The 26,620-nt window shown below is 44.6% G+C and overlaps 1 protein-coding gene across 2 annotated transcripts in view; it reads right to left on the bottom strand.

Moving 5' to 3' along the window:
- Positions 1-13,643: 13,643 nt before the first annotated feature.
- ANKFN1 (ankyrin repeat and fibronectin type III domain containing 1) overlaps positions 13,644-26,620 on the bottom strand; it is a 212,959-nt gene continuing 199,982 nt past the window's right edge. Inside the window, exons 19-21 of one of the 2 annotated variants that reach the window (XM_083727441.1) lie at positions 21,343-21,562; positions 18,604-18,693; positions 13,644-16,445 (exon numbers count right to left, since the gene is read on the bottom strand). In XM_083727441.1, the coding sequence (XP_083583567.1) occupies positions 15,649-16,445; positions 18,604-18,693; positions 21,343-21,562 (1,107 nt within the window). In that variant the 3' untranslated portion in view covers positions 13,644-15,648. The remainder of the gene's footprint in view (positions 16,446-18,603; positions 18,694-21,342; positions 21,563-26,620) is intronic. The other variant, XM_083727442.1, reaches the window with a different exon arrangement.

Raw genomic sequence — 26,620 nt, 5'->3', positions numbered from 1 at the left:
ATCCTCTGAACTGGCAACTTCAATCTCACATAAATATGCATGCGCACACATGCGCACAAATACATACATACATACATTACACTGCTCTGCAGTTGAGACTTCAATTTCTGGATTGTTCAATATTCCTCAGCCGACTCTTCTGGCACGGTGTTAAAAGACTTCATGTTAAGGAAGCTCTGGCAATAACTTCCCACCCTACACTTTTAAGAACTGGATATATATTTAGACCTGTGATCTATAGCAAAGCCAGCATGCCTAAGGCCATTGGTGTGATCCAGCAAAACAGTTCCTAACGTTTTCTCCTCACCTCCCTATAGTGAGGCAGTGAACCCCTAGCTGTTGGGGGAAAGCAGTAGCGGGGAATGGTACTAAAATCTTAACCCCTTCCACCATGCAAGTATGAAAGTTAAACGCCAGTGGTGTCGAGAGGACTTGTTCGAATGAATTCATTTTTCACAAGAGGTCTTGATTTTACGCATATGTGACCCTATATACATGCAACTGATTGATGATTAAGCCACTAAGATTTATTTAATCAAGCTACAGCTCCAATAAAATGTAACCACAACATATCCTCTTAACATTAACAATGCTTGTTTTGAAATTCAATCTGGAATAGATTTATGAACAAGCCTTGGAATGTTGCTGTGAATCCTGTTCCACGCTAAAATCTCTTTATCTGTAACCGCTGCCACAGCTTCCATGGTACAACCAAGGGAGCCCATCACATGTGTACAGAATTACGTGTCCATCTCTTTAAAAGTGTGTGTTGAAGAGAGAAAGAGAGAAAGAGAAAGAGAAAGAGAAAGAGAAAGAGAAGAGAGAGAGAGAGAGAGAGAGAGAGAGAGAGAGAGAGAGAGAGAGACTACTGCAATGTGCTCTACATGGGGCTATCTTTGAAGTTGACCCGGAAACTGCAATTAATCCAGAATGTGGCGGCTAGACCAGTGACTGGGAGCAACCACCGGGACCATAAAACACTGGTCCTGAGAGATCTGCATTGGTTCCCAGTACGTTTCCAAGCACAATTCAAAGTGTTGGTGCTGACCTTTAAAGCCCTAAATGGCCTCGGCCCAGTATCCCTGAAGGAGCGTCTCCACCTCGATCGTTCTGCTCCAAGGGCCTTCTAGTGGTTCCCTCACTGCGAGAAGCTAAGCTACAGTGAACCAGGCAGAGGGCCTTCTTGGTAGTGGCACCACCCTGTGGAACGCCCTCCCATCAGATGTCAAGGAAATAAACAACTATCTGATTTTAGAAGACATCTGAAGGCAGCTCTGTTCAGGGAAGCTTTTAATGTGTGACATTTTAATGTATTTTTAATCTTTGTTGGAAGCCACCTAGAGTGGCTGGGGAAACCCAGCCAGATGGGTGGGGTACAAATAATAAATTACTATTACTATTAATACTATTACAAATTGCAATCATACAGTTTCAAAACCAATCCTGCTTAGTAACACCTCTACTGTGATGTGTCAAGTGTTCCCAAAAAGCTAATTCCCACTCTTTGGCCCACCATCTTTCCTTTGTGGGCCCTTCTACTGCCTTCTACCATCTAGCCCCCTCCATCCGACCAGCTGACATCAACAGTGATACTAGTTCTTCACGATGCACCAAGGGTTTCTGTTCGCTTTCATCCAAATGCAACGCCAACATAGGGCTAGGGACCAAAAGCTTGCTATTTATACCAGAGACTCAGAACAACCAAACTCAGAATTGGCTTGCCCTGGTACATTCTCACCACAGGTGAATAAGGGTTCCCATTTTCCCCTCATCCATGTCAGTTGAGAGGGGGTAAGGTCTTCTTCATGGAACCAATAATGGCAGAAATCCCTGAAGGGAAACCTCTGCAATGGGGTGCCCTCTCTCAGTAAGAGCCTAGATTTGGATTTTAGTGCTAGGAGTTGTATAGTTAATTGAAGTAAAATTGGTTTTATATGGGTGTTTTAACTTGGAACTGTTTAAATTGTATTGTTTATGGATAAATTTTGATGTATTGTTTTAGATATGGGCCAATGGCCGTAATAAATCAAACTAACTAACTAAAGTGCTAGGAGTTATAAGAATTAAGGTCGCTTTATTGCAGGAGACTAACATGGCTACTTTCCTGTTGCTTGTTCTTTAGCCATTCTGGAATTTGAAACAGAATATTGCCTCTTTCCTTCTATACAGTGGTACCTCGGGTTAAGTACTTAATTCGTTCTGGAGGTCTGTACTTAACCTGAAACACCACTTTAGCTAATGGGGCCTCCTGCTGCCACCGCACCGCTGGAGCACGATTTCTGTTCTCATCCTGAAGCAAAGTTCTTAACCTGAAGCACTATCTCTGGGTTAGCGGAGTCTGTAACCTGAAGCGTACCTGAAGAGTATGTAACCCGAGGTACCACTGTAATATCCACCCTCGATAAATAGTGGAGCTATGGATTGCCTGCAGAGCTTAGTCTCAGCCAATGTTCAGCTGTGTATTCCATGTGTGATAGTATAGAGGAGAGTGTTTCTGAGAGTGTGAAAAAGACTTTTTAAAAACCCAGTAAACAGCCACTAAACTGCCCTGCTTCCTTGCCCTCAGATTATGAACTCTTTCCACCCTAGATAATGGTATTGTGGAAGGCTGCCCATAGGGAAAACCTGGAGCATATTTGCAATCATTTGGATGTATCAACTGTTTAGCAGCTTCACGATATGGTTTTTTATTTTAAAAAATCAGCATGACAATATATAGGCACATCTATTTCGCATCTTCCCCATGAGCTGCAAAGATAGAACCAATCAAGTAAATGAATATGGAAAATTACAAAATTTCCAGGAATTCGACATGCCAAGTTTGCTCTAGCAAACCCAGCAATAACTACCATATTCCCTAATGCATGAATGAGACTCAGTTAGACATGCCTCATTTCCTGGTCTCATTACAGTTACGGCCATGATAATTGATTTGCTTTGTGCCATTTCCCTTTCTGGATACAGAGAATGGGTTCTCTAATAAATAGGCTTCCTCATTTCACCTTACTTGGGCCTCTGGTTCAATAAGACCTCTCCTCCTACCAGAGGGGAGGAGTTGTGAGCGGGAGCCGGTACCTGCGTCGGCAGGGGGGGGCGTATTCGGCCCCCTGTGTCAGCTATCCCAGCTGCCTTGCCGAGCCCTTCAGCTAGCCAATAGGGCTGGCTTGGAGGGCGGGGTTTAGCTGCATTTAAGCTGTTGCGGCGGCACTGTGCCCCATATTGCTTCCTGAATTTGTTGGCTCACCCATCCACCCTCCCTTTAGGTCATATCTATGCTTTGACCTGGGATGTGGGTGGCGCTGTGGGTTAAACCACAGAGCCTAGGACTCAGAAGGTTAGAGGTTTGAATCCCCGCAATGGGGTGAGCTCCCATTTCTTGGTCCCTGCTCCTGCCAACCTAGCAGTTCGAAAGCACGTCAAAGTGCAAGTAGATAAATAGGTACTGCTCTGGCAGGAAGGTAAACGGCATTTCCGTGCGCTGCTCTGGTTCGCCAGAAGCAGCTTAGTCATGCTGGCCACATGACCCGGAAGCTGTATGCCGGCTCCCTCGGCCAATAAAGCGAGATGAGTGCCGCAACCCCAGAGTTGGTCACGACTGGGCCTAATGGTCAGGGGTCCCTTTACCTTTACCTTTATGCTTTGACCTTGCTATGGACTTTGGTAGGTTGCCTTGGTTGCCCAGGGGGCCTGGTAGGAATTTTGATCCCTTTGGCGAATTGGCACCAGCCTCTTGGTTTTCCGCCTACCTCGTAGCAAATCGTCACAACTTTTTGGGTATTGCTGGTTAGGCATTGGAATATGTGTGGCGTGTTGAAGGGCAGGTTGTGGCCTTCACCTACCCCTCACCTTTTGGGTATTCCATTAAAGGGATCCAGCGGTCATAGATCTTGTCCTTTACCCTGCTGGTGGCTAGGGCCATGGCATGACCCCCGGTGACATCAGAGGATGCTTCCAGTTGTATTTGCAAGCTCCTCCCACTGGCTGTTAACCCTCAAATGACTCCCCGCTGAGCGGGGTGGAGTCATGTATAGATTGATTGATCCAATGCCTAAGCCAATACCACCCACATGCTGTAACCAATAAAGTTGTGGCCTTCTTTAGCCCATTAACCTAAAATACATGTGTCCTTGTGTTTTATTTATCACTAAGTGGGTGGCGGGTCCTCAACTCACAACACCATCCTAGTACATGTGTTTGAAGACATTATCCTTTCCTTTTAGTGCAAAAAGAAGTTGTTAATGCCTCTACTTGAGGTCTCATTCCACCAGATCAGAGTTGGAGAAGTTGTGGACCTCAAGATGCTGTTGGACTACAAAACCCATCATCCCTGACCCCCTGGTCATGCTGACTGGGGCTTATTTGGGTTCAAATCCCAAAAGATATTGAAGACCACAGATTCCCCATTCCTGAAGGAGATCTGAGGGCTTGGCTAGTTTCTGGGAGGGAGGGAAAGGAAGAAAATAAAAATTAATTTTAAAAGGGGGGGGGGACTCAGATATGAATTCTTTGTAAACCCCCATCCTTATACAAGTCCCATCATCCTTAGCTAGCAAGACCAGTGGTCAGGGATGATGGGAATTGTTGTCCGAAAACAGTTGGAGAACCCCCATTCGGGAAACACAGTGCTAGAGGAACAGAATGCTTTAATCCTCATGAACTGCATAAATCTAAATTTCCGGTATGTGACTGAATCCCTCTTTCAAAATACCAACAATCTGGAGGTGACCAGAATCCATTAAAAAAAACAATGCAGAGTTTAGAAAGCGTGCTAATAAAGCAATGTAAATATCCTTGCGTGTGTTATTTTTTTTAAAAGGTTTTCATTTTATTATTTGAAGACAAAATAAAAAATAAAATAAGGATCATTAAGGAAAGGCAACATTTTAACCAGGAGAAGACGACACATTTGGAATCTGAGAACGGAAAAGTCAAACGACGGTTGTTGTCATAAGAGCAAATCACAAACATGCTGTTAAAACAGGTCCATTTCACGGTTGGTTTTTTTCCTCTCCAGTTGGTTTTTAAAGCATTTCAGTGTACGACACAGAGGCAGTTGGAAAACGGAACAGTCCTTCCTTCACAGCAAGACATGACAATTCAGAAAAGAGTTTTGTGGCAGTTGTAAATGCTCACCTCAATGACTTCTTATGCAAAGAAGAAATCATAAGCACCGGTAAGGATATATAACCCAACCAGGCCCCCAATCCATCATGCATAAATGCACCAAATGCACCAAAGCCAATAAAAACACATGCACAAAAAGGTGGTTTTTTTGTTTTAGTTTTAGTGGCCTGGTTTTTTTGGGGGGGGGAGAGGGGGTTGTTAAATCACCTTTGTGCTACGATAAATGGGTTTTTTTTTCTGTTTTTGCTACATGCAACAAAGCTGTCATCTTTGGAAATTAAAAGCTCAAGGAAGGGCACACAATATTGTTAGAATTCTTTTGGCTTTGGCCCAAGACTCCTTGGCTGCCCTTTTTGTTGTTGTTGTGAAATCTGTTCTCGCACATCAAAGCCACCCAATGTGCTTCAGTGCTCTTAATGGTGGTTTGGTGGAGCCTGGGCACTTGGGTTCTGCCTGGGAGACTTCATATTGTAAGGTGACTTCAGTATGGAATGTTTGTTACCATATATACTGATGAACAAACCCTCAGTTTGGAACCCAATGAAGATATTCCTGTGATGGCCAATTTCATTTCATTCCATGGCATTTTCAGGTGGACTGTTGGAAGCCGCCCAGAGTGGCTGGGGCAACTCAGTCAGATGAGTGGGGCACTATTATTATTATTAATAATATTATTATTATTGAATAGGACATCCCTATTTGCACTGGAGAAATGTTGGAGGGTATGTGGGTGGGAACCACAGCTCAGTGGTAGCAGTAGTAGTAGTAGTAGTAATAATAAATTTTTGCAATTAACAGGTGTCCCACAAATAGTTTAAGTTTGTTCTTCAGAGGGGGCCAGTGCCTAAGGGAAAAATATGCCATCTATTGTATTGCTGGGTACAACAACAACAACAAATAATAATAATAATAATAATAATAATAATAATAATAATAATAATAATAATAATTATGGTTGCCATCAATTTTCATTTTAATTACTTTTTATAATGTTTTTATAATGTTGTACTGTTTTAGTGTTGTTAGCCGCCCTGAGCCCGGCTTCGGCTGGGGAGGGCGGGATATAAATAAAAATTATTATTATTATTATTATTATTATTATTATTATTATTTATATCCCATCCATCTGGCTGGGTTTCCTCAGCCACTCTGGGCGGCTCTCAACAGAATAATAATAATAATAATAATAATAATAATAATAATAATATAATAATAATAATAATAATAATAATAATAATAAGGCAAGAAAACATCAAATATTAAAAACAGGGTTGCCTTCAGATGTCTTCTAAAAGTCAGATAGTTGTTTATTTCCTTGACATCTGATGGGAGGGCATTCCACAGGGCGGGTGCCACCACCGAGAAGGCCCTCTGCCTGGTTCCCTGCAGCCTCACTTCTCGCAGTGAGGGAACTGCCAGAAGGCCCTTGGAGCTGGACCTCAGTGTCTGGGCTGAATGATGGGGGTGGAGCTGCTCCTTCAGGTATACTGGGCTGAGGCCATTTAGGGATTTAAAGGTCAGCACCAGGTCAGGGGTGCCAACTTGAATAGCATTTTTTTGGGTGGAGGCAGATAAGCCCCCCACTGCATAATCAATCACAAGACGTGGCACATGGACACAATTTGAATGACAATGCTTAGTGGGGGCCCAGCACCTCAAATATTTTATTGGGGGCCTGTACGGACATCAACCCCTAGGAGTTGGCTCCTATGTAGTGGAAGAGGAGAATTAAGCAGTGGCTATACAGTTTCTAGGGACGCGGGTGGCGCTGTGGGTTAAACCACAGAGCCTAGGACTTGCCGATCAGAAGGTTGGAGGTTCGAATCCCCGTGACGGGGTGAACTCCCGTTGCTCGGTCCCTGCTCCTGCCAACCTAGCAGTTTGAAAGCACCTCAAAGTGCAAGTAGATAAATAGGTACTGCTCCAGCGGGAAGGTAAACGGCATTTCCGTGCACTGCTCTGGTTCGCCAGAAGCGGCTTAGTCATGCTGGCCACATGACCCGGAAGCTGTACCCCGGCTCCCTCAGCCAATAAAGTGAGATGAGCGCCGCGACCCCAGAGTCGGCCACGACTGGACCTAATGGTCAGGGGTCCCTTTACCTTTTTATACAGCTTCTTGTTGCACATGCGGATATAAGTCAAACAGATCAAGTCAAACACTAGGTTGTTTGCAAGGAGGGCCAATCAACAACTCACACCCACCCATATTAATCGCTGGATGGTGCATTAGTATATATGGTAACCTGCAGCTCAATTCGATAAACATCAGAGCAAATCCTATGAAAATGAAAGAGGATTTGCAAAGGCTAAATGATCTGAGAACTGAATCCATCCTTGTATATTTCCTTAAACAGTGGAATGAAAAATAAACTGAAAATGCATTTCAAACAAGAATTAAAACAGCACTTGATGTCTTAAAAACTTCAAAAGGCTCCTGCCTCAAGATATCTTATTAGACAGAAAATAAAATTCAATTTAAAAACAAAAAAAACTAACAACTTTTATGGCTATGAATACAATTCACTCAAATAGATTTAACATTTCTTAGGCTGATCAATTTTTTCTCTCTTTAAAATAGCATTTCATACATTTGAAGGTATCAAAAATACATGTTGTCGAAAATTAGATTCATTTCATATTTAGCGTTAAGAGCCAGCCTCTTTCCGAAGCACAAGTCAAGAGGCACAAGAGATAACAACAGTATTTTTAAACATTTTCTGTTTTGTTTTTAGCAATGTATACAGGAAAATATTGTTCGGGATGCAAAATCCCCCGAGGACACTTAACACAGTATCTATTGTGCACCTGTGTATGTACAGAGTTTTTAAGCACACAAAATTGTGCATTTTAATGTACCAAAGTTGAGACTTTTAAACTTACACTCAGTTGCATGGATAGCAACAAGTTACAATAAGAATAGGAACAAGGACAAGAAAAAAAAATAAAACAGCCAACTTGCTATATACAAACAAGGCCGGACGGCATTAAATCGGGTCAGCCCAATATGCTTTGCATCCTGAGCAACTGAACCAGCATCCTCTGGGGAACCGCAAAGGATTCTGGGTACATCTATGGAATCCCTTGCTGGTTCAGTGGTAACCCTATGAATATTGTCATCTCAAGCAACCAATGGGACTGATTTTGTAGTCAAGATGACTCTAGCACTTAATTTGTCTCATGCATTTCACTTTAGATAGTGTTTTCTCTGAGGGGGAAGCCAGGAGCCCCAATATTCTGCCACGAGAGTGTTGTGTTTCATAAAACATGCTGCCCATAGCTGTCAACTTTTCCCTTTTCTTGTGAGGAATCCTATTCGGAATAAGGGAATTTCCCTTAAAAACAGGGAAAAGTTGACAGCTATGATGCTGCCAGCCATTTAGATCACAAATTTGACATATAAATAGCATGGTATACGAATATAATTTCCGTAACCTGGACAGAGGGCCAAAACCTTTAGTCAGAGTCAACACCTGTAAGGGGCCGGGGAGGAAATGGGTCAGGATATCACCAGTTGCTGAAATTGAAGTGGGACAAAAAAAGAGGAAGAAATCAGAGACTTCTCTCCCTACTTTCTAGAGAAGTATTGTGTGGAGAAGACTTGTGTCACTCTTGACTCCTCACGTCCATGCTCCTTGCACTCCACTGACCAGTTGAGGGACCCTGAAAAACTGAGCTGGGAGTGTTGGGTGCAGAGACAGCCAGTCCTGTTTTGCCACCTGAGGTGAAACAGGAAGGTGACACCCCCCTGCTATAGAAAGCTTCACTTACTAGGGTTGCACAGTGGTGGCTTCCAGGAAGATCTCACCAGAAGTGGCCATCACAGCTTCTCCTTGCTTCTCTGGTGGCAGGGAGGGGTGGTTGTGGGAGTGTCATGGGGTAGCTAGCTGTGGGGTTCCTCAGCCTGAGGTGGCTGCCTCAGTCTGCCTCATGGGCAGGCCGGTTCTGGTGTTAGTAGTAGGGCTCACAGAATACTGCAGTATTTGTTTTCATGCAACCAGGAGAAGGCAGAACGAAAGACGCAGGCCTTGCATCTTCTTAGGATGCCTGTCTGTGGAGTTTTAGTTCCAGCCGGAACTCGCCGGAACTCAGTTCCAGCACCTTTCAGGTGGGTGCCATTGCGTGGACAGGCAGAGTCCCCCAAACCCTGGGCGCCCCCCCATGTGGAATAATGACTCAAGACAACATGCTATGGGATTAAATTGGCCACAACTTTATTATATTTCAGATGTGGCTAGACCTTGGCTCAGGCATTGGGTGTTATCACTCCCCAGTCCCCAGCCAGGGATCTAGGGAACATCAGGGCTATCCAGTGTGTGGGGGGGGGGATGGGCTGGCTCTGGAGAACATATGTTCAAGCAGAGATAGCCGCCCCCATTATGCCTCCGTCACAGGGGAGAGCAATGACGACCTCTTGGCGTACGGTCAAAGTCTCCCCTCAGAAACCCCTTTAATGGGGAACCCTGGTATCGCCACTGCAAAGAGGAAGGGGGCGTGGGTCACCGCTGTAGGCCCCCCCCCATTCAGGAAGATAGACTAAAGGATTCCGCCCAAGGCCTGATACCGCCAAAGTTGTGACGTTTTGCTACGGGAAAGGCAAAACCTGCCAATGCAGGGGTCTTTTCCGGCCCTTCAACAGCAACCTTGACGTAGCAGCGCGCACATACCTGTGAGCAAAATAAGACTTAACTGAGGGTGGGTACAGTGGGAGAAGCTCTGGAGCCAAGTGAGGATTCCCAGGTAAGATCCTCCCTCTATTGTGTGGGCAGGTAGTCACTCCCCTACCTGGCCTGGTCTTCTTGGCAACGCTTCCCCCAGGTGGGATTGGACAACTGACTGAGGTAGGCAGAGACCTCCAGGTATCCCACCTGGGGGAAGGCGTAGCCAAGCCTGTGCTGATGGAGTCGCACCGGGTCCAGGGGCTGCACGCGTCCACGCAAAGGGTGCCCCCTGTTTAATGTGGGGAGCGGTCATTGCCACTATAAGAGAACAAGGGAGGCATTTATGGTGAGTTCCAGCATCTATTTTTCTAGAAAAATAGCACTGCCTGTCTCCCACAGCGTGGTTCTACCTTTCAGCAGAATTAGTGATCTCTTTCATGGTGGATTAACTGTCTCCTTGTTCTTCTGAACCTTAGTTTGTCAGCCATTGTGCTCAGCTCCTGCCCGGAACAAGAGTAAGGAATCCAGACCATCTTGTCATGGTGTGGGTCTTGGCACACCATGAGGGTACCCAGCCTTTTTGTTGTTTTGGAGAGAGCATCGTGAGCAGAAGCCAACAACTGAGCTTCTCGCTACTCTACCGGCACAGGGGAAATCTGCCGTTGCAACACCACAACATCAGAAGATGGGGCATCTCCTTTTCCTGCCGTACGAAGTAAAAGAGCACAATGACTGAAACGAGAAGGAACCTCACCATGGAGGAACTTGCCTCTGCAACCACACACAGAGACACACAGGGGCCTGTTCTAAAAATATATTTTGCTGATGGCAAAGTTTGACACTTTGCAGAAACTCTGAATTCAGAACCTTAGAAGCCTCTAAGCTGCACAGCATCTTTTTCAAACACACTACAGCCTTGTTGTTGGTAAGGCGGCAATGGAGATATAAATAAATACATACATGTATGTATGTATGTATGTATGTATGTATGTATGTATATATATTACATAACAGTCACAAGCCATGTGTTTAAAAAGAGTTGACCAGCAACTTTGTACATTGTGTGTGTGTGTGTGTGTGTGTGTGTGTAATACATGCAACAGATAGATGCACCATTTCTTTCCAAAACATTTCTCTTTAAATACCCCAAGCGTAAACGTTCAGGATAAAACATTCCATTCCCTATATACACGAAGCCCCTCTCCCCCTCCCCCTCCTCCCCACCACTTCGAATCTTTCATTGGCTCCATTTAAAAATATTTACACTTCAGCAATGAAGTAGTAATTTATAGCTTTCTGTGTGGGGTGCCTTTGCTGTATCTACGCATGCATGTATGCAAAATGACCCAATCATTAATGAATGTGTAGTAGTTAATTCAGAAGGCAAACAGAGAGGGGTGTTTTTAACTGGACAGTGTTTGAGCCGGGATTTCAGTAAGTGGGCCAGCCTGACAGCAATGAATGATGGGTGCAAATCTAGCTAGTTATACATGAAAACCGAATTTTAGGCCGAGAATTAATTTGGGAGCTCTTGTGATCTGGAGATACGTGAGGGCTCTGATAGGATTAAGCCCACGTTTACGTGATTCAATCCAGCTTAGTGGCTTTCATTGCAGTGTTATTCATTTCACTTAAACTGAAGCATTTTGATTTATCAGCTTTTAGTCGGAACTGCAGAGCAGCTTGTCAGGACAATATCTTTCTTGAACTTCCTTGTATGTATCCATAACTTCAGGGAGCGTGCCTATGTCATTAAATTGCAAGATGCAAGAGGACAATTAGCAACCCCTAGCGCTGAAACAAGTAAACACCTGAAGTTTGTTGAAATGTAATTTTGCCTTCTGAATTCTGACTGTTTCTACTTTGAAATTTTAATCTTAGGCTCTGACAGCTATGCACTGCACTCCTGTGCATGTCGACCCAGAAGTTCGTTCTGCAGAGTTTAATGGGATTTGCTCTCCAATAAGTGTGTATAGTATTGCATCTTTAAATATAATGTTGGCATGTCCTGACTGTTCTGAGCTTAGTAAGCTTTAAGTAAGAAATCCCATAAATTGCCAAAATACTATCAAACATGAAATGCTGTTGCTTCCCAGCCATCATGTATTGCCCAGTATCAACGCTCAAATCCAAAGAATTAAAGTCAAATACCATTTGATATCAAATGCAAATATCAAGTATTTGAACACTTTGAATTTTCAGCAAATATGTGCGCATACAGCAAGGTAGGGAATACTCAACATCAAAATTTGGGGTGGGGCGGCACAGGGGATGGTTTCAGGCAGTAGGGGTTTTTCAGACTTAGCATCCACCATTGCACTAGAAAACTGACACCCCTCTCTCCCAGACCCTCTAAGTGTCCCTAATGTCCAGGGACGTCCCTGATTTAGAGAAGCTGCCCCGTTTCTGATTTGATCCCTGGAATGTCCCGCTTTTCCTTACGATATCCCTATTTTCACTGAAGAAATGTTGGAGGGTATGGAGTTATTTGACCCCCAAGCCATCTGAAGGCAGCCCTGTATAGGGAAGTTTTTTTAAAAAAAATGTTTAATGTTTCATTATGTTTTTATATATGTTGGAAGCTGCCCAGAGTGGCTGGGACAACCCAATAAGATGTGTGGGGTATAAATAGTAAAATGGTCATTATGGAATGGGACGTCCCTATTTGCATTGGAGAAATGTTAGAGGGTATGCCCTCTCCACCCTGATCGCACATAATTTGGTGATAAAACCAACAGTACCATTTGTACGAAGGAGAAACGGTGGCCCTTCAGACTCCAGCTCCCATCAGCTGCAGTCAGTATGGCCAGTGGGAATGGATAATGGGAACTGCAGTCCAACAGCATCAGAAGTGCTGCGTTCATTCATCATACCATAATCTCTGGTTAACAAGGGGTCAAGGTTTGTGATAGCTCAGAAGCCTCCAAGACCTGTACGACCAGTACCAATGGGCCAAAAGAAACTGGGATACTACGCACAGCAATGTTTCTATAACGAGAGTTTCCACTCTCTTAAAAAGTGCTAACAGCAGCCCTAGGTGAAGCCTGGTCTTTAAAGAAGTTTATGCAAGACACAGGGCCACCTGTATTTAAAGCAGAACCATATCACTTTCAACAGTCATGTTTTCCCTGCAAATATCCCAGGAGCTGTAGTTTGTAAAGGGTGCTGAGACCCCCAATCCCCCCCGGAACTACAGTTCCTGGAGTTCCCTGCCTGCAATACCCAGGCTCTCTAGGGTCTCCTTCTCACAGTACCCCCTTAACAAACCACAGTTCTCGGGATCCTTTGGAGGAAGCAATGACTATTTAAAGTGGTACGATACAGCTTTAAATGTGTCATCCAGACGAGGCCACTGTATTAAAATGAAACAGAATAAAATGAAAAGGTCATCTTTTGTTTGTACAGTAACTATAACATCAGCAAAATGAGGGAGGGCAGGGGGGAAAACACACAAGTTGTTTGGGAATGGAGGTGGTGTTAATTTGGCTAAAAGATCCAGGTTTTTAGCTTGTTTTTACCGGTGAAGATTAGTTTGTAATTCCGAAATGAACATTATTAGATGGTTTCCCTCTATTTTTAGCTTAGTACAGAGACTTAACTGAGATTAATTTCACCCTTCATTTCACTTCATAGATTGCTTCATGATCCAAAATGTCCTATGTAATAATGAGTTAAAGCTCAGAATTCCAGGGGTGTAGAGCGAGAATTTTGGACCAAGGTCACTGTGCCCACTGGGTTTCTGTGTGGGGCCACACAGCAGCTAGAATCTTGTACGAACTTGGGCATGAGTTTTGAGGTACACTTATATTTTAAAGTTTGGTCTCTGCAGTTTCTACTATAATAAATGAGGGCAAACTATGGAGGTTAAGAATCATGGTTTTCAAAATGCCTTTTGCTCCAACGCCATAGAGAATACAACACTTCAGTTTTCGAGATTGGTCCATGGTTGGTGAGAAAAATCATCTCTCTTATCCTGCATGTTTTATGGGAATAAGCCATCAAACCCCATTGCCTAACAAACCCCTTTTGAGATGCGAAGGAGAAGCTTGCAGGCATCTTACAAACAGAATTGGCAATGCTACCCCTTCGCAGAAGCAATATGTAGATTGCAAACCTCTTTCAATTCTCTATCGCTTTTAACTGTCCTGGTTCCCCACAAAGACCTTTGGGAACGGTAGACTTGTAAGGTGGAGAAAATCATCTGCAGCAGACAGCTAGCTGAATACCATAGAGTAGCTATGACCCGAAGGAATTCCTCTCCCTCTACAGCTGCTCCCAGACATGCAAATATCAAAAGTTAGGGCTTAGCTAGGAATGCTTTGTGCAACAGTTTTATTGCCCTCTCCCCAAAGCACTACCTTTCCCAATGAATGTTTGGGGAGATCTTTGTGTGTGATTCCTCCCACCCACCCTATGGGGGCAGACTGACGGCAGAACAAATCTCCCCCCTCCCAGCTCAAAACGGGCACCCCTCTTTATCCCCATTCCCTTGGTGTGCCATTTCATAGCACCAATCGGCTGCCCCGCTGGCACCGGTTCATTCTTCAAGCCAGCCTTTTCTGTCCTAACACCAATGACAACGTCCTGTAGCCAATCGTATTGGGCCACATGATGAGGTCACCGACACCATCAAATGCTATCAGCGCCGCGTGAGTTGCCCTCATGCTGAATGATGCTCTGGGACATCACACAGCCCAAATCTGATTTGCTGTGTAATGGTGCAACACTTTGGCTAGGAAAGAAGAGTAACCTTGAAACAAAAAATGGCAGCCAATCAGCAGTTGATTGGGGCTGGGAACACTAGGAGTAGGAAAGAAGGCAAAAAGAGAGAGCTCTCACTCCCTCTTTTTTTCTTGCAGGATGAACACTACCATGAAGCCAAGTGAAGTGACTGTCTTAGGCAGCTGATTTTGGGTGAGCTGGCCATTTAATTTATTGTTATGCCAGGGAGGGGAAAAGGCTCTGGATTTTTCAGTTTCAGGTACCAAAATAAATCGACTGGCCTTGCACATTACACACCATGCTCATCCACATGTCTATTTCTCCTATGTCTGGAAAGCACGGGCCTGAGTTTTCTGCTTCTCCCACACTTTCTGTGCATGTGTCTGAGTGGTTTTGCCTTTGCCCTGCTGCTTCCCCATGGAAAACCCACTCTTTAGTGATAAATAGGAACAAACGGCAATCCGCAGAAAACCCAACTGCCGTTTGTTCCAATTTGGCGTGAAATACTGGGTTTTCTTGTGGGAAAGCGGTGGGGCAAATGGAGGAGCAAATGGAGACCTGTGGGTATAGGGCAGTATATAAATGTTGTTAATAATAATAATAATAATAATAATAATAATAATAATAATGTGTGTTTGGCTCACATTGCTGCTATTCCTCCTCAGGCAGCAAATGGGGCTATATCCAACAATAACCCTACTCAAAGCAGACCCATTGAAATTAATAGATCTGGCCAACTTAGGCCTGTTAATTTAAGCGGCTCTTCTCTGAGTATAATCGAAAGCCCATTATCTTGGGACATGAATGTTTTTCATTTCCCTGAAAGCCCCTTTTGCACATGGGGAAAAGAAAGCTCATTGGATAACCTTTCTCCCTGCCCTATTAAAAGCACAGAAAAACCCTTAACCATCTGGGGTCAGCTTCCCTGTTTTCAAGATGGTTGCACAGGCATGCATGTTTCCAAGAGACAAACCCATTTTTCATGCTGCACCTCAGAAATGCATGGTAACTCTGAACTGCATCTGGCAAAGACGAGAATGCAAAGGTTGCTTTGAAGCGAGAAGTCTCTCTCTTCCCCCATTTGCAATAATTGCGATCACATCCTGAAGGCAGTACTGAGGGGGAACAGAGCCACTGCACAGCCTTAAAGATCGCTGCTGTATACCTCAGCCGTGTTGGAACTGGACTGATCTTCTGGAACCATTCTCTGGCCTGTGGAAATGTGCAAATCTTCATGTTCCACCGGCCGGCTGCTACCTAGTGCCCAGGATTTACCATCCTCGCCGGTGCCGTATGACTCCACATATATCCTGCGGATGCTCGGCCTCAGTTCCTGGTATTTGCCTTTCCCTTCTTCCGGGAGGCTCGTAGCGTGAGGTAAGAACGTGCTGCGCGGACAGTCGATGGAGATGCTTATCTGCTCGCTGCCAGAGGTAGGCTCTTGCGAGAACTCCATAGCTCGTGTGAGATGTGGAGTATACAGACCTTCGGAGAGGGAGATGGACTGGCTCTCGCTGTGAACACGCAGCCAGCGATGGTGCCGGCTGAAGTAGCTGGAGTGCTGATGCTTCCCGTGTTTCTTCTTGCCCAAGAAGCTCAAGGGTTGCCTCAAGCTGGCTGACTTTTCCGTGCATTTCGGGGAAAGCCCTCCTCCCAGAGACAGGCTTTGCAGGTGCTCCTTAGACTGATCGACATCAGCCTCCAAGGTATCGCCCCCTCTCAGGTTCTGTTTGGGAGTCAAGCAAGGCTTGATGTCGTGGATCTGGAGAACGTCCGGCGCGCTGCCGCTCAGGCAGCTCACGGCCTGGTGGGATATGTCCTGCGAGGACGAATAGACCAAATCCAGCTCCCTCGGGCTCAAAGCATCGCTAGAGTCGTAGTCGCTGTCGGTTGGAAGGAATACTTCTGAGCAGCCTTCTTCATCCGAGTACGGCTGGGAGTCTGCAAAGAAGAGGAGGACAACGGATGAGTCACTGGCAGGCTGTACACCCAATACTGTCGTACCTTGGTTTCAGAACAGCTTAGTTCACGAACAACTTGGAATTCGAACGCCGCAAACCCGGAAGTAGGCGTTCTGGTTTGCAGACTTTGCCTCGGCAGCCGAACGTCCAGCGTGGCTTCCGATTGGCTGCAGGACGCTCCTGCAGCCAATTGGAAGCCGCACGTTGGTTTCTGAACATTTCAGAAGTCGAACGGACTTCCAGAACACATTCTGTTTGAAAACCAAGGTACAACTGTACATACATTAGATGCAGTAATAGGGCAAAATTTGTCAGGAGTGATACTAGCTATTTCTATAATGCTTGTAGTGTGAACAAGGGGGGACATGGGTGGCACTGTCGTCTAAACCACAGAGCCTCTTGGGCTTGCCGATCAGAAGGTCAGCGGTTCGAATCCCCGTGATGGGCTGAGTTCCTGTTGCTCTGTCCCAGCTCCTGCCAACCTAGGAGTTCAAAAGCATACCAGTGCAAGTAGATAAATAGGTACCACTGTGGCTGGAAGGTAAACGGTGTTTCCATGCACCCTGGTTTCCATCATGGTGTTCTGTTTTGCCAGAAGCGGTTTAGTTATGTTAGCCACATGACTGGGAAAGCTGTCTGTGGACAAACGCTGGCTCCCTCAGCCTGAAAGTGAGATGAGCACCACAACCCCATAGTCGCCTTTGATTAGACTTAACCGTCCAGGGGTCCTTTACCTTTACCTAGTCTGAACAGAAGTCCATATAATTTCTCCTTTGAAATATGACTATGCTGACAAACAGTTGATATGCTTTATTACAGCAGTGCTTTTTTCTGGGGGTACACAGGGGTAGCATACCCCTAAACATTTTGTGAATCTAAGTTTGGCTTCATTGAGGGGCAGTATTTCAATATGAGTAAGAAAATGAGAGTGCCCCTAAACATATTTTTTTTAGAGAAAAAAAGCACTGATATTAAGACAGATCCTATGCTCTAGTTTCCACGAACACTAAGGCAACAAAGTTGATAGCACCTAGTGAAAAGCAGTTATGGGTTGGTTGGATTTTGCAGATTTTGCATTTATCAGTCTCTTGCAAATTGGGTTTTGCAAAAAATAACAATCATGCAATTTAAATGGAATTAATTCCTTTTGAAACAATGCATGGATGGGATTTCCTGTGGGGAGGTGCTTAAGAATTTGATGAGAAGTGTGCTACCTATCCTATTTTAATAAAAAAAAATTAGGCAGTATTTAATTTCATAGTGGGACCATTGGATTTGGTGTAATTCTGACCTTCCTTTGTCACCCTCTCATTATGTCCATGACACTGCATCCTGGAATTGTATCAACTGTAGGGATCTATTCCAGTGTAGCATTCCACTGGAAAAAACCTCAGGTCACAATGGTGTAGGGACACTAGCAATGGGATATATCTAATGTAATGGGCTTTGACCAAATCCTAAAACTCTCCTGTAAGAGTATCTGCAGCATAGGACTGTGCTTTAGTTTTTGAAATATTCGCTTAAAAGTGTACACTGCGAATGAGGTAAGTACATGCTTGTAGATACATGTACCATACAGGTATATATATTTTTTGTCAGGGAGATGTGATTGGCTGTGGCTTCTTGTTCCTTGAATACTCTCTGGCAAATCCAGGATTGCTGCAGCATAAATCATGTCAAGTATTTGAACGGCTTCCCCAAAGAAACTTGTGGACTGTTTGTGGAACCGTCAGACCCTAGAGTTTAGATCAGAGATGAACTTTTCTTTACATGAATGTCGACATTGTTACCTTCTCTTAACCCATAAGTTGGAAATTCACAGCTATCTGACATATTCAGTTTGCTGTGGAGGAGGGATTTCTGAAGATTCTTCTTCTTTTTTGTCATGGAGAAATATTTGGTACGGTACTGAGTTGGGCCTGTACAAACTACAGCAGGAATAGCCAATGGGGTTCCAAATGTTTCGGACTACAACTCCCATAATTCTTGACAACTGCCCATACTGGCTGCAGCTGATGGGTGTTGTAGTCCATTTTGAGGGCACCATGTTGGCTACCCTTGCTGCAGATTCTTGACAACGCAACTTCAAAGGGGTAAGCCAATTAATTAGCTTTCCTTTCTGCTGTCTCCAAACTCACCTCGAATATGTTGCTTCCTGCTGGAACAAGTCTGGGCAAGTCTCTCCTTATGTTCCATATTTGGTTGCCAAGGCATTATCTTGGGTAATCCTTAACTTTTAAGGTAAAAGGGTGATTAGGAGTATATTGATAAGAAGATGATTACTAAGGTGGGCTCTTAACTTTCTATCTTTTCTTAAGTAGAGCCTACAGAGACAGCCTTCAGGAGTGGAGCTATCTAGGTTGACTTAGCTGCCAACAAGTCTAAAGCACTTGAAATTCAAATTACCGTATTGGCCTGAATAGAAGCTTCACTTTTCCCCTAAATTCTGACCATGAAGAGTTAAAGTGTGGCTTATATTAGTGACCATATGGTATGCAGCCAGGAGCGTAGGGAAGCGGCAGCCGCCCTGTGCGTAATTCCCCATCCTCTCCCCCAAGGCCAGAAGGGAGAGAGCGAGGAAGGGAAAAGGCTGCTGGCAATGCTGGTGCGGCTTATATTTGGGCCAATACGGTATGAGCTAAAATGGTGTATTCACAACGGCTAATATCCAGATTTTGACTTGTTTAGAGTAGACCCATTGAAACTAGCAAGGCATAAGTTAGGCAGCTTGTCCCTGAAAAGAAACTGAAAGGGAAAAATTCATCCATTCAGGACAGCAGACACCAATGGACCTCCTAGGCCAGGCATTCCCAAACTCAGCCCGCCAGCTATTTTGGGACTACAATTCCCATCATCCTTGACCACCGGTCCTGTTAGCTAGGGATGATGGGAGTTGTAGTCCCAAAACAGCTGGAGGGACGAGTTTGGGGATGCCTTACCTAGGCTGATGGAGTCATCTTGGAGCCTGAGAGAACATCATTGATGTGGGAATGTAGTTCTGACTAGATAACCACAAGAGGCAGCAGAGCACAGGTCCAAAGGTTCCTTCTTAGTTCTGGCCTTGTTCCTGAGGCTCATCTCTTTATAACCATTTGTGTTCTGGGATCCTTTTCTTCTTCATTACTCCGAGCTCGGCTGCCTGCTGCCTGCTCTTCCAATTAGCCAAAAACCTCTCTTTTCTTTGTAGCATTAGATAATGTACCAAACTCTTTAGTTCAATGATAACCACCTGATGTTAGCAGCCTTGCTTAATTTGATTTTTGTAAAGATGTTGTTCCCTTGCACAAACAATCTGAGTGCAATTGAAGAATGCCAGCTAAACTAAATCACTAGACCCATGCTGCAGAGAAGCATAGCTGTCAACTTTTCCCTTTTCTTGCAAGGAATCCTATTCGGAATAAGGGAATTTCCCTTTTAAAAAAGGGAAACGTTGACAGCTATGCAGAGAAGTCATCTGTCCAAACTGCAAGAGAAGGCCAGAGGAGCAGAGAGGCGATGTGAAGACAGGAGAGGTGTCAAAGGCTGGAAGGAAAATGAACCCACAACCCTCCCTCCCATTGATATTTGTTTTTTAATTTCTCCATGAACCTTAAGCTCTGAGCTGCAACATACTAGGAGACAAAGCAGAATTCTACTTCCAGGATGAAGAAGGCCAACACTGAGCTGGAAGTCAATAGTTGGCCCTGAGATTACTTAGCCATCTCCACAGGCATCTTGACATCTCTGTGGCAAGTTTTGCACTCCCGACCTGTATAATTTAGCAGAAGTCACCATGTGAAAAGTGCCCATCAGTTTCCTCATTCCCCCACATGGAATGGACAATCTCATTGTGTAACGGGCAGCATTTGTGTGAGGGACCCTAAAAAAATGGTACAGCTATGGCTGGTGTTGGTGCGTGATCTACATGACAGGTGTGTGGATTGGATCTCAGTATTCTATCGCTGTGTTTGCAAATGGCTAAAAGCAGGCTTCCTCACTCTGCTTTTAGCCATTTGCCTGTGGCAAATTATTATTATTATTATTATTATTATTATTATTATTATTATTATTATTTTATTTATATCCCACCCTCCCCAGCCAAAGCCGGGCTCAGAGCAGCTAACAACAGTAAAATAATACAGCATTCTAAAATCAATTCATTATAAAATCAGTTCAAATCAAATTGATGGCAACCATTGGGCTAGAGTTCTCTGAAGAATTACCAAAGGAGGGGGTCAGGCTGTGCCTTGGCCAAAGGCCTGGTGGAACAGCTCTGTCTTGCAGGCCCTGCGGAAAGATGTCAAGTCCCGCAGGGCCCTAGTCTCTTGTGACAGAGCGTTCCACCAGATCGGAGCCACAGCCGAAAAAGCCCTGGCTCTGGTTGAGGCCAGCCTAACCTCTCTGTGGCCCGGGACCTCCAAGGTGTTTTTGTTTGAAGACCATAAGGTCCTCCGTGGGACATACCAGGAGAGGCGGTCCCATAGGTACGAGAGTCCTAGGCCGTATAGGGCTTTAAAGGTTAAAACCAGCATCTTAAACCTGATCCTGTACTCCAGCGGGGGCCAGTGCAGCTGGTATAGCACCGGGTGAATGTGATCCCGCGGCGAGGACCCTGTAAGGAGTCTTGCCGCAGCATTCTGCACCCGCTGGAGTTTCTGGGTCAGTCTCAAGGGCAGCCCCACGTAGAGCGAGTTACAATAATCCAGTCTGGAGGTGACCGTCGCGTGGATCACAGTGGCTAGGTCAGGGCGAGAGAGGTAAATATAAACACAGGCAACCTTATGGTTGCTGGGCAAGTCGTAACCTACGATGCCCACATGCTTCTGAGTCAGAAGTGATGGAGAATTGTGCCCTGTTCTTGCCTAGACCGAAGGGGAGTAAAAAAGCTTTCCCCTTACCGCTCAAGACTTTTCTCCGGTGGGTCTCCATCTCTGGCGAGGGTGGCGGGGATGGAAGACAATCGAGGTGAGACGATGTTGAACTTATCTTCTTTTGGATGGGTTCTTCTGACAGATCCACAATCTTTGCTACCGGCAGGCCGGCAGGCGGCTGTCTGTAACGTGCATATTGGAGTGCTTCATTGATCCATCTCATTTCACGCCAGATTTCATCGATTTGCTATGTGAAGAAGATGGTGCAGATATATATAGATATATATTAAAACAACATTGGGTTTATGTATGACAAGTTTAAATAGATACCTCATTGTTAATTACAAGAGAAGTGTAATGATGACTGGCAGTTCCTATAGCTTTAAAGGGGGTAAGGAAATCTGTCATTGATGTGGTTCTGCCTCCCCTGATCTCTGAGATGAATAGTCTTCTTGTACTCCCAGAATTATTGCTGTGCCTCAGCCATCAATTTTCTGACAGAAGGCGATTTTTGCCAACTTCTTCTGGCAAGAAAGGTACAGCTTTTCTTTCTTGCTGGGACTCGGCAAGAACAATTCCTGATTCTCTAACATTCCTGATTCTTTACTACAGCCATGCCCAGTGTGGCTAGGGCAACCCAGTCAGATGGGTGGGTATAAATAATAAAATTATTGTTGTTGTTACTCATAGAATCATAGGGCTGGAAGGGACCCCAAGGGTCTTCTAACCCAACCCCCTGCAATGCAGGAATCTCAGCTAGTCCACCACCTTCTGAGGGACACCGTTCCACAGTCAAACAGCTCCTCTTGTCAGAAGGTTTTTCTGTACGTTTAGTTGGAATCTCCTTTCTTTTAACTTGAGGCCATTGGTTCGAGTTCTACCCTCTAGAGCAGGAGAAAATAAGCCTGATCCATCTTTCATGTGCAGTCCTTAAATATTTGAAGATGGCTATGATATCTCCTCTCAATCTCCTCTTTTTTCAGCTCCTTCGACCATTCCTCATAAGGCTCGGTTTCCAGACCTTTGATCATCTTGGTTGCTTTCCTCTGCACACATTCCAAGCTTTTCAACATCCTTCCTAAATTGTGGTGCCCAGAATTGGACACAGTATTCCAGGTGTGGTCTGACCAAGGCAGAATAGAGTGGTACTATTACTTCCCTTGATCTGGACACTAGACTTCTGTGGACTATACTTCTTATGTCCTCTGCATTAGGGAAAGGGAACCCATGGCTTCTGAGCTGCTGTTAGACTACAACTCCCATCACCCCCAACATTGGCTCTGCGGGCTAATGTTTATGGGAGTTGTAGTCCAACAATATATGGGAGGGCCACAAGTCCCTTACCCCTGCTCTACCTTGTGCTGTCTTTGAAAAGTGCTCATAGGCTGCTACTATGAGATTCCAGAAGCGGTCTCATAAGGGAGAAAGTACATTTGGAACCCATGGAGGGGGGTCAATGTATTTGAGGGTTGAACTCTAGTGGGAAAGCAGTGGGGTGAGGGAAAGGGTTAAGCATTCTGTTCCCTTTCTATTCTGCTTTCCCTCCCTCCCAAAGTGGGAACAAAGCAACAAAATATTTCACTGCCTGAACATAGTATATAGGTCAGTGCTCCCCCCCCCCCCGAAAAAAGGTTCCAGTAAGGGAGGGCTCTCATAGCTTGCCAGAACATTAGCTTCCTGGGTTTTAGGAAGGAAGCACAAGGCTCTGATTTTTTTTTTTTGGGGGGGGGGAGGAAGGTGTTGGTACTGCATACTGGTGCATAACACCAGGAAAAAACCACACTGTCTGAGGTTAAAGCCTCAGATACCTGGCCCTATATCCCTTACAGATCAAAATGTAAATGTAAATCAAAAATGTAGTATAAACACCAACAATTGGGAAACACTGGCCTGCGAGCGCTCCAACTGGAGAACAGCCTTGAATGAACTTTATTACGGTCACAGACCAGGATTAAGAAAAGCATATAGATAAAATAGCAGTTGGGATTTTTGACCGATAATTGTTAGGGCAAATGAGGACAAGGAAACAGGCATAAAACATCCGAATAAAATACAAGATTAAACACAGATAATTGATAGATAAAAAAACTAATAATTAAAACAGGTAAGAGCTAAAAACCAACAAAGACACGCAGTTAAAACAGCTGTAAGAGCATAAGAACTAAAAGACTCGCAGATAAAACAACTATAAGAGGCTGCAGAGTAGAAGCCTCGTAAATAGAGGACACTCACAACGTTAAAAACTGCTGGGCAAATATGGTTAAAACAGACAATAAAACAATATACAACACTAAATTTAGAAACAATGTGAAACCATAAACTGTCTCAGAATCACCCATGGAATCACCCATGGAGCCGTGCATGAGAGCCTGCTCCAACAATTGAAGCCCTATCTTTTTAATACCACAGAAAAAAGGCCAACTAAACCAAAAACATCAAATAAACCCTGGTTTGATCACACCTGCTTTGAGGCAAAGAAAGCCCTGCAAAATGCTTACAAAGCTGCCCTGACAGCCAAAAAATTCTGTCAGACACCAAGCCTATCTTGCTGTCCATGCCCTAAAAAAAGAGCATAAAGACCTAATACTCCACCAAAAGAATGCCTATATCAGAAAATGCTGGCTAGAATTAATTAGTGCGGCAAAAGCAAAAGATCAGACACTCTTCTGGAAACTGGTAGCTTCTGGCACCCATAAACAGCCTTGACCAAAGGTGTCATGGGCTTTGAAGACGCTCAAACTCAGGACAAAAGAGAGAAACGTGCTAATAGGAAGGCACGCTTGGCAAACCCTCACCGGGATCAACTCCCGCCTGGAAACCTATCTCTCCACTGTGGAAGGACGTGTGGATCCAGAATTGGCCTCCACAGTCACTTACGGACTCACTGGTAAGATCGTGTTTATGGAAGACAATCTTACTCGTCTACGAGTGATCGCCAAACAAGAAGACAGATCACCTCCTCTACAAAGTTCTAACTCAAGAACGAATAAGACTGTCCTGCAAACGGTACTATCTGTGTATCAGCATCATGGGAACACCACCAAATTGCAACACCAAAGGGAAGAAATCAAGGAGAGATTCTTGGTAGCTGCTCAACCTTTCTGGATTTCCTAACCCCTTGGAGCCAAAATCAGAGCACATATTGGGATATGTGAAGTCCAGAAGACCAGTTGGGAGTGGCCAGAGGGAATGGGTATCCCTACGACCCCATAGTGGGCTGCTGTTTTTCAAGACAGCAGCTGTGTGAATGAACTGGCCCAGTGCTGAGCAAGCATTTGGTTTGGTGATTAATAATATGTGTGTGTGAGAGAGAGATACCGTATTTTTCGCCCTATAGGACGCACCAGCCCATAGGACGCACCTAGGTTTCAGGGGGGGAAATCAAGGAAAAAAATATGATCCCCCCTCCCCCGCAGCTCTGGGAGCAGTGGACAGGCTGCACGCAGCCTGTGTACTACTCCAAGACCTTCTCCTGCTTTTACGGGAGGTGGCGGAATTCCCCCACCTCCCGCAAAAGCAACGTTGCTATCGCTGAAGCCAAGGAGCCTGCATTCGCCCCATAGGATGCACACACATTTCCCCTTCATTTTTGGAGGGGGAAAAGTGCGTCTTATAGGGCGAAAAATACGGTAAATCATGGGGAGCTGCCATCCTGTTTTGATGGGCATATTATTCACAGTAACTCCTCCCAAGCCTGTTTGATTGTTACCCAGTCTGACCCAATATGTTTAATGAAGCTTAAGCATGGACCCTTGTTTCTGTCACCGACACAGCTCTGAAGGAACATTATGCTAATAGCCCAGTCATACGAGCCATGCTTCTCGCAGAGTGCCTGACACATTACTGTACATATAAATTATAACTTAATTGCCATTTCAGCTCCAGATATTCAGCTTAGCTTGGGTCAATCCTGAAATACCCCTTTTCTCGCTGCCCAACAGCCTGTTTCAGACACAACATACCTTATCTACGGCATATAATTTTTTACTTTCTGGTTTCTTTCCAGCTCCCATTTCAGAACAGCTTTTATGGACTCCCTTTGCTCTTTACAATGTTTGGTTTGTGTAGTGACTTCAGCACTGTCTCAGATCTAGGATCACACAAATGCTCTTGTGGTTTTGCGGTCGCCGCTGAAGATTGCGGTATGCACTGGGCCAAAAGTCCCTCCCTCCCCTCAATAGGTGGAATACAGCTGGTTTTGGTTTGGGAAGGAACCTGACAAGTCTAATACACTGTCACAATAATTCGGGACAAAACACTGTGGTTTGAAAGGCTCTGCTACATTTTCATCCATTACGAACAATCATGAAAGCTACACCTTGTGTCACTGTCTTCTCTAAGAAGTCCTAGGCTGAGGCCACAACGGACCCCTTTGTTTGAATCCTTAATATTTTCTATTTCATTTTTTAAAAAATTCTCAATGTCCCTATAAATCATTCTTTGCAAGAATTGTGACTCCTAACCTTCTACGGTACATACGGCTCTCTCATTTTGTAATGATTGCAGGCACTTTTGGCCCGGGATTTGGTGTTTTTTGTTTTGGTTTTTTGGAGCAATAACAAATTTATGCACAGCCAGCTGTTCACATCTCTTACGTGCTGCTATGTTTTCTGAAATCGGGAGGAAAAATGGTGGCTGGCAACCATGAAGAAGAAGAAGAAGAAGAAGAAGAAGAAGAAGAAGAAGAAGAAGAAGAAGAAGAAGAAGAAGAGTTTGGATTTGATATCCCGCCTTTCACTTCCTTTAAGGAGTCTCAGAGTGGCTAACATTCTCCTTTCCCTTCCTCCCCCACAACAAATACTCTGTGAGGTGAGTGGGGCTGAGAGACTTCAAAGAAGTGTGACTGGCCCATGGTCACCCAGCAGCTGCATGTGGAGGAGCGGAGATGAGAACCTGGTTCACCAGATTATGAGCCTACCGCTCTTAACCACTACACCACACTGGCTCATGAAATGAGTCTGTGGGACTGTAAACCTACTGGGATAGTTCAGGTTCACAGTTAGAGGGGGACTACGTACCTGTTGAAATGAGGATGTTACTGGTGACGAACATTTGTGAACATGTGGATTTGGTATAATCAGATCCACATATACAAATTAAAAATGATTAAGCCTTATGCTGAAGGTACGTGTGAGAGGTGGGTCAATGTTCAGCATCTGCACCCAAGATTTGCTCTTTTTGAAGTATTAACTTCAGCACTAAAAATGTAAGTGAATGAATTAATGAATAAGGAAGGACTCAAAAATTGGGACAGGGCATAAAATTAGGCACAGCTGCCTCGGCTACTAGAAGCATCTGCTAATAT

Source organism: Podarcis gaigeae (assembly GCF_964106915.1).
Source record: "Podarcis gaigeae genome assembly, chromosome: 2".
Taxonomy (NCBI): domain Eukaryota; kingdom Metazoa; phylum Chordata; class Lepidosauria; order Squamata; family Lacertidae; genus Podarcis; species Podarcis gaigeae.
The sequence above is the reverse complement of the archived record's forward strand: the minus strand, read 5'-3'. Positions and strand labels throughout refer to the sequence as shown.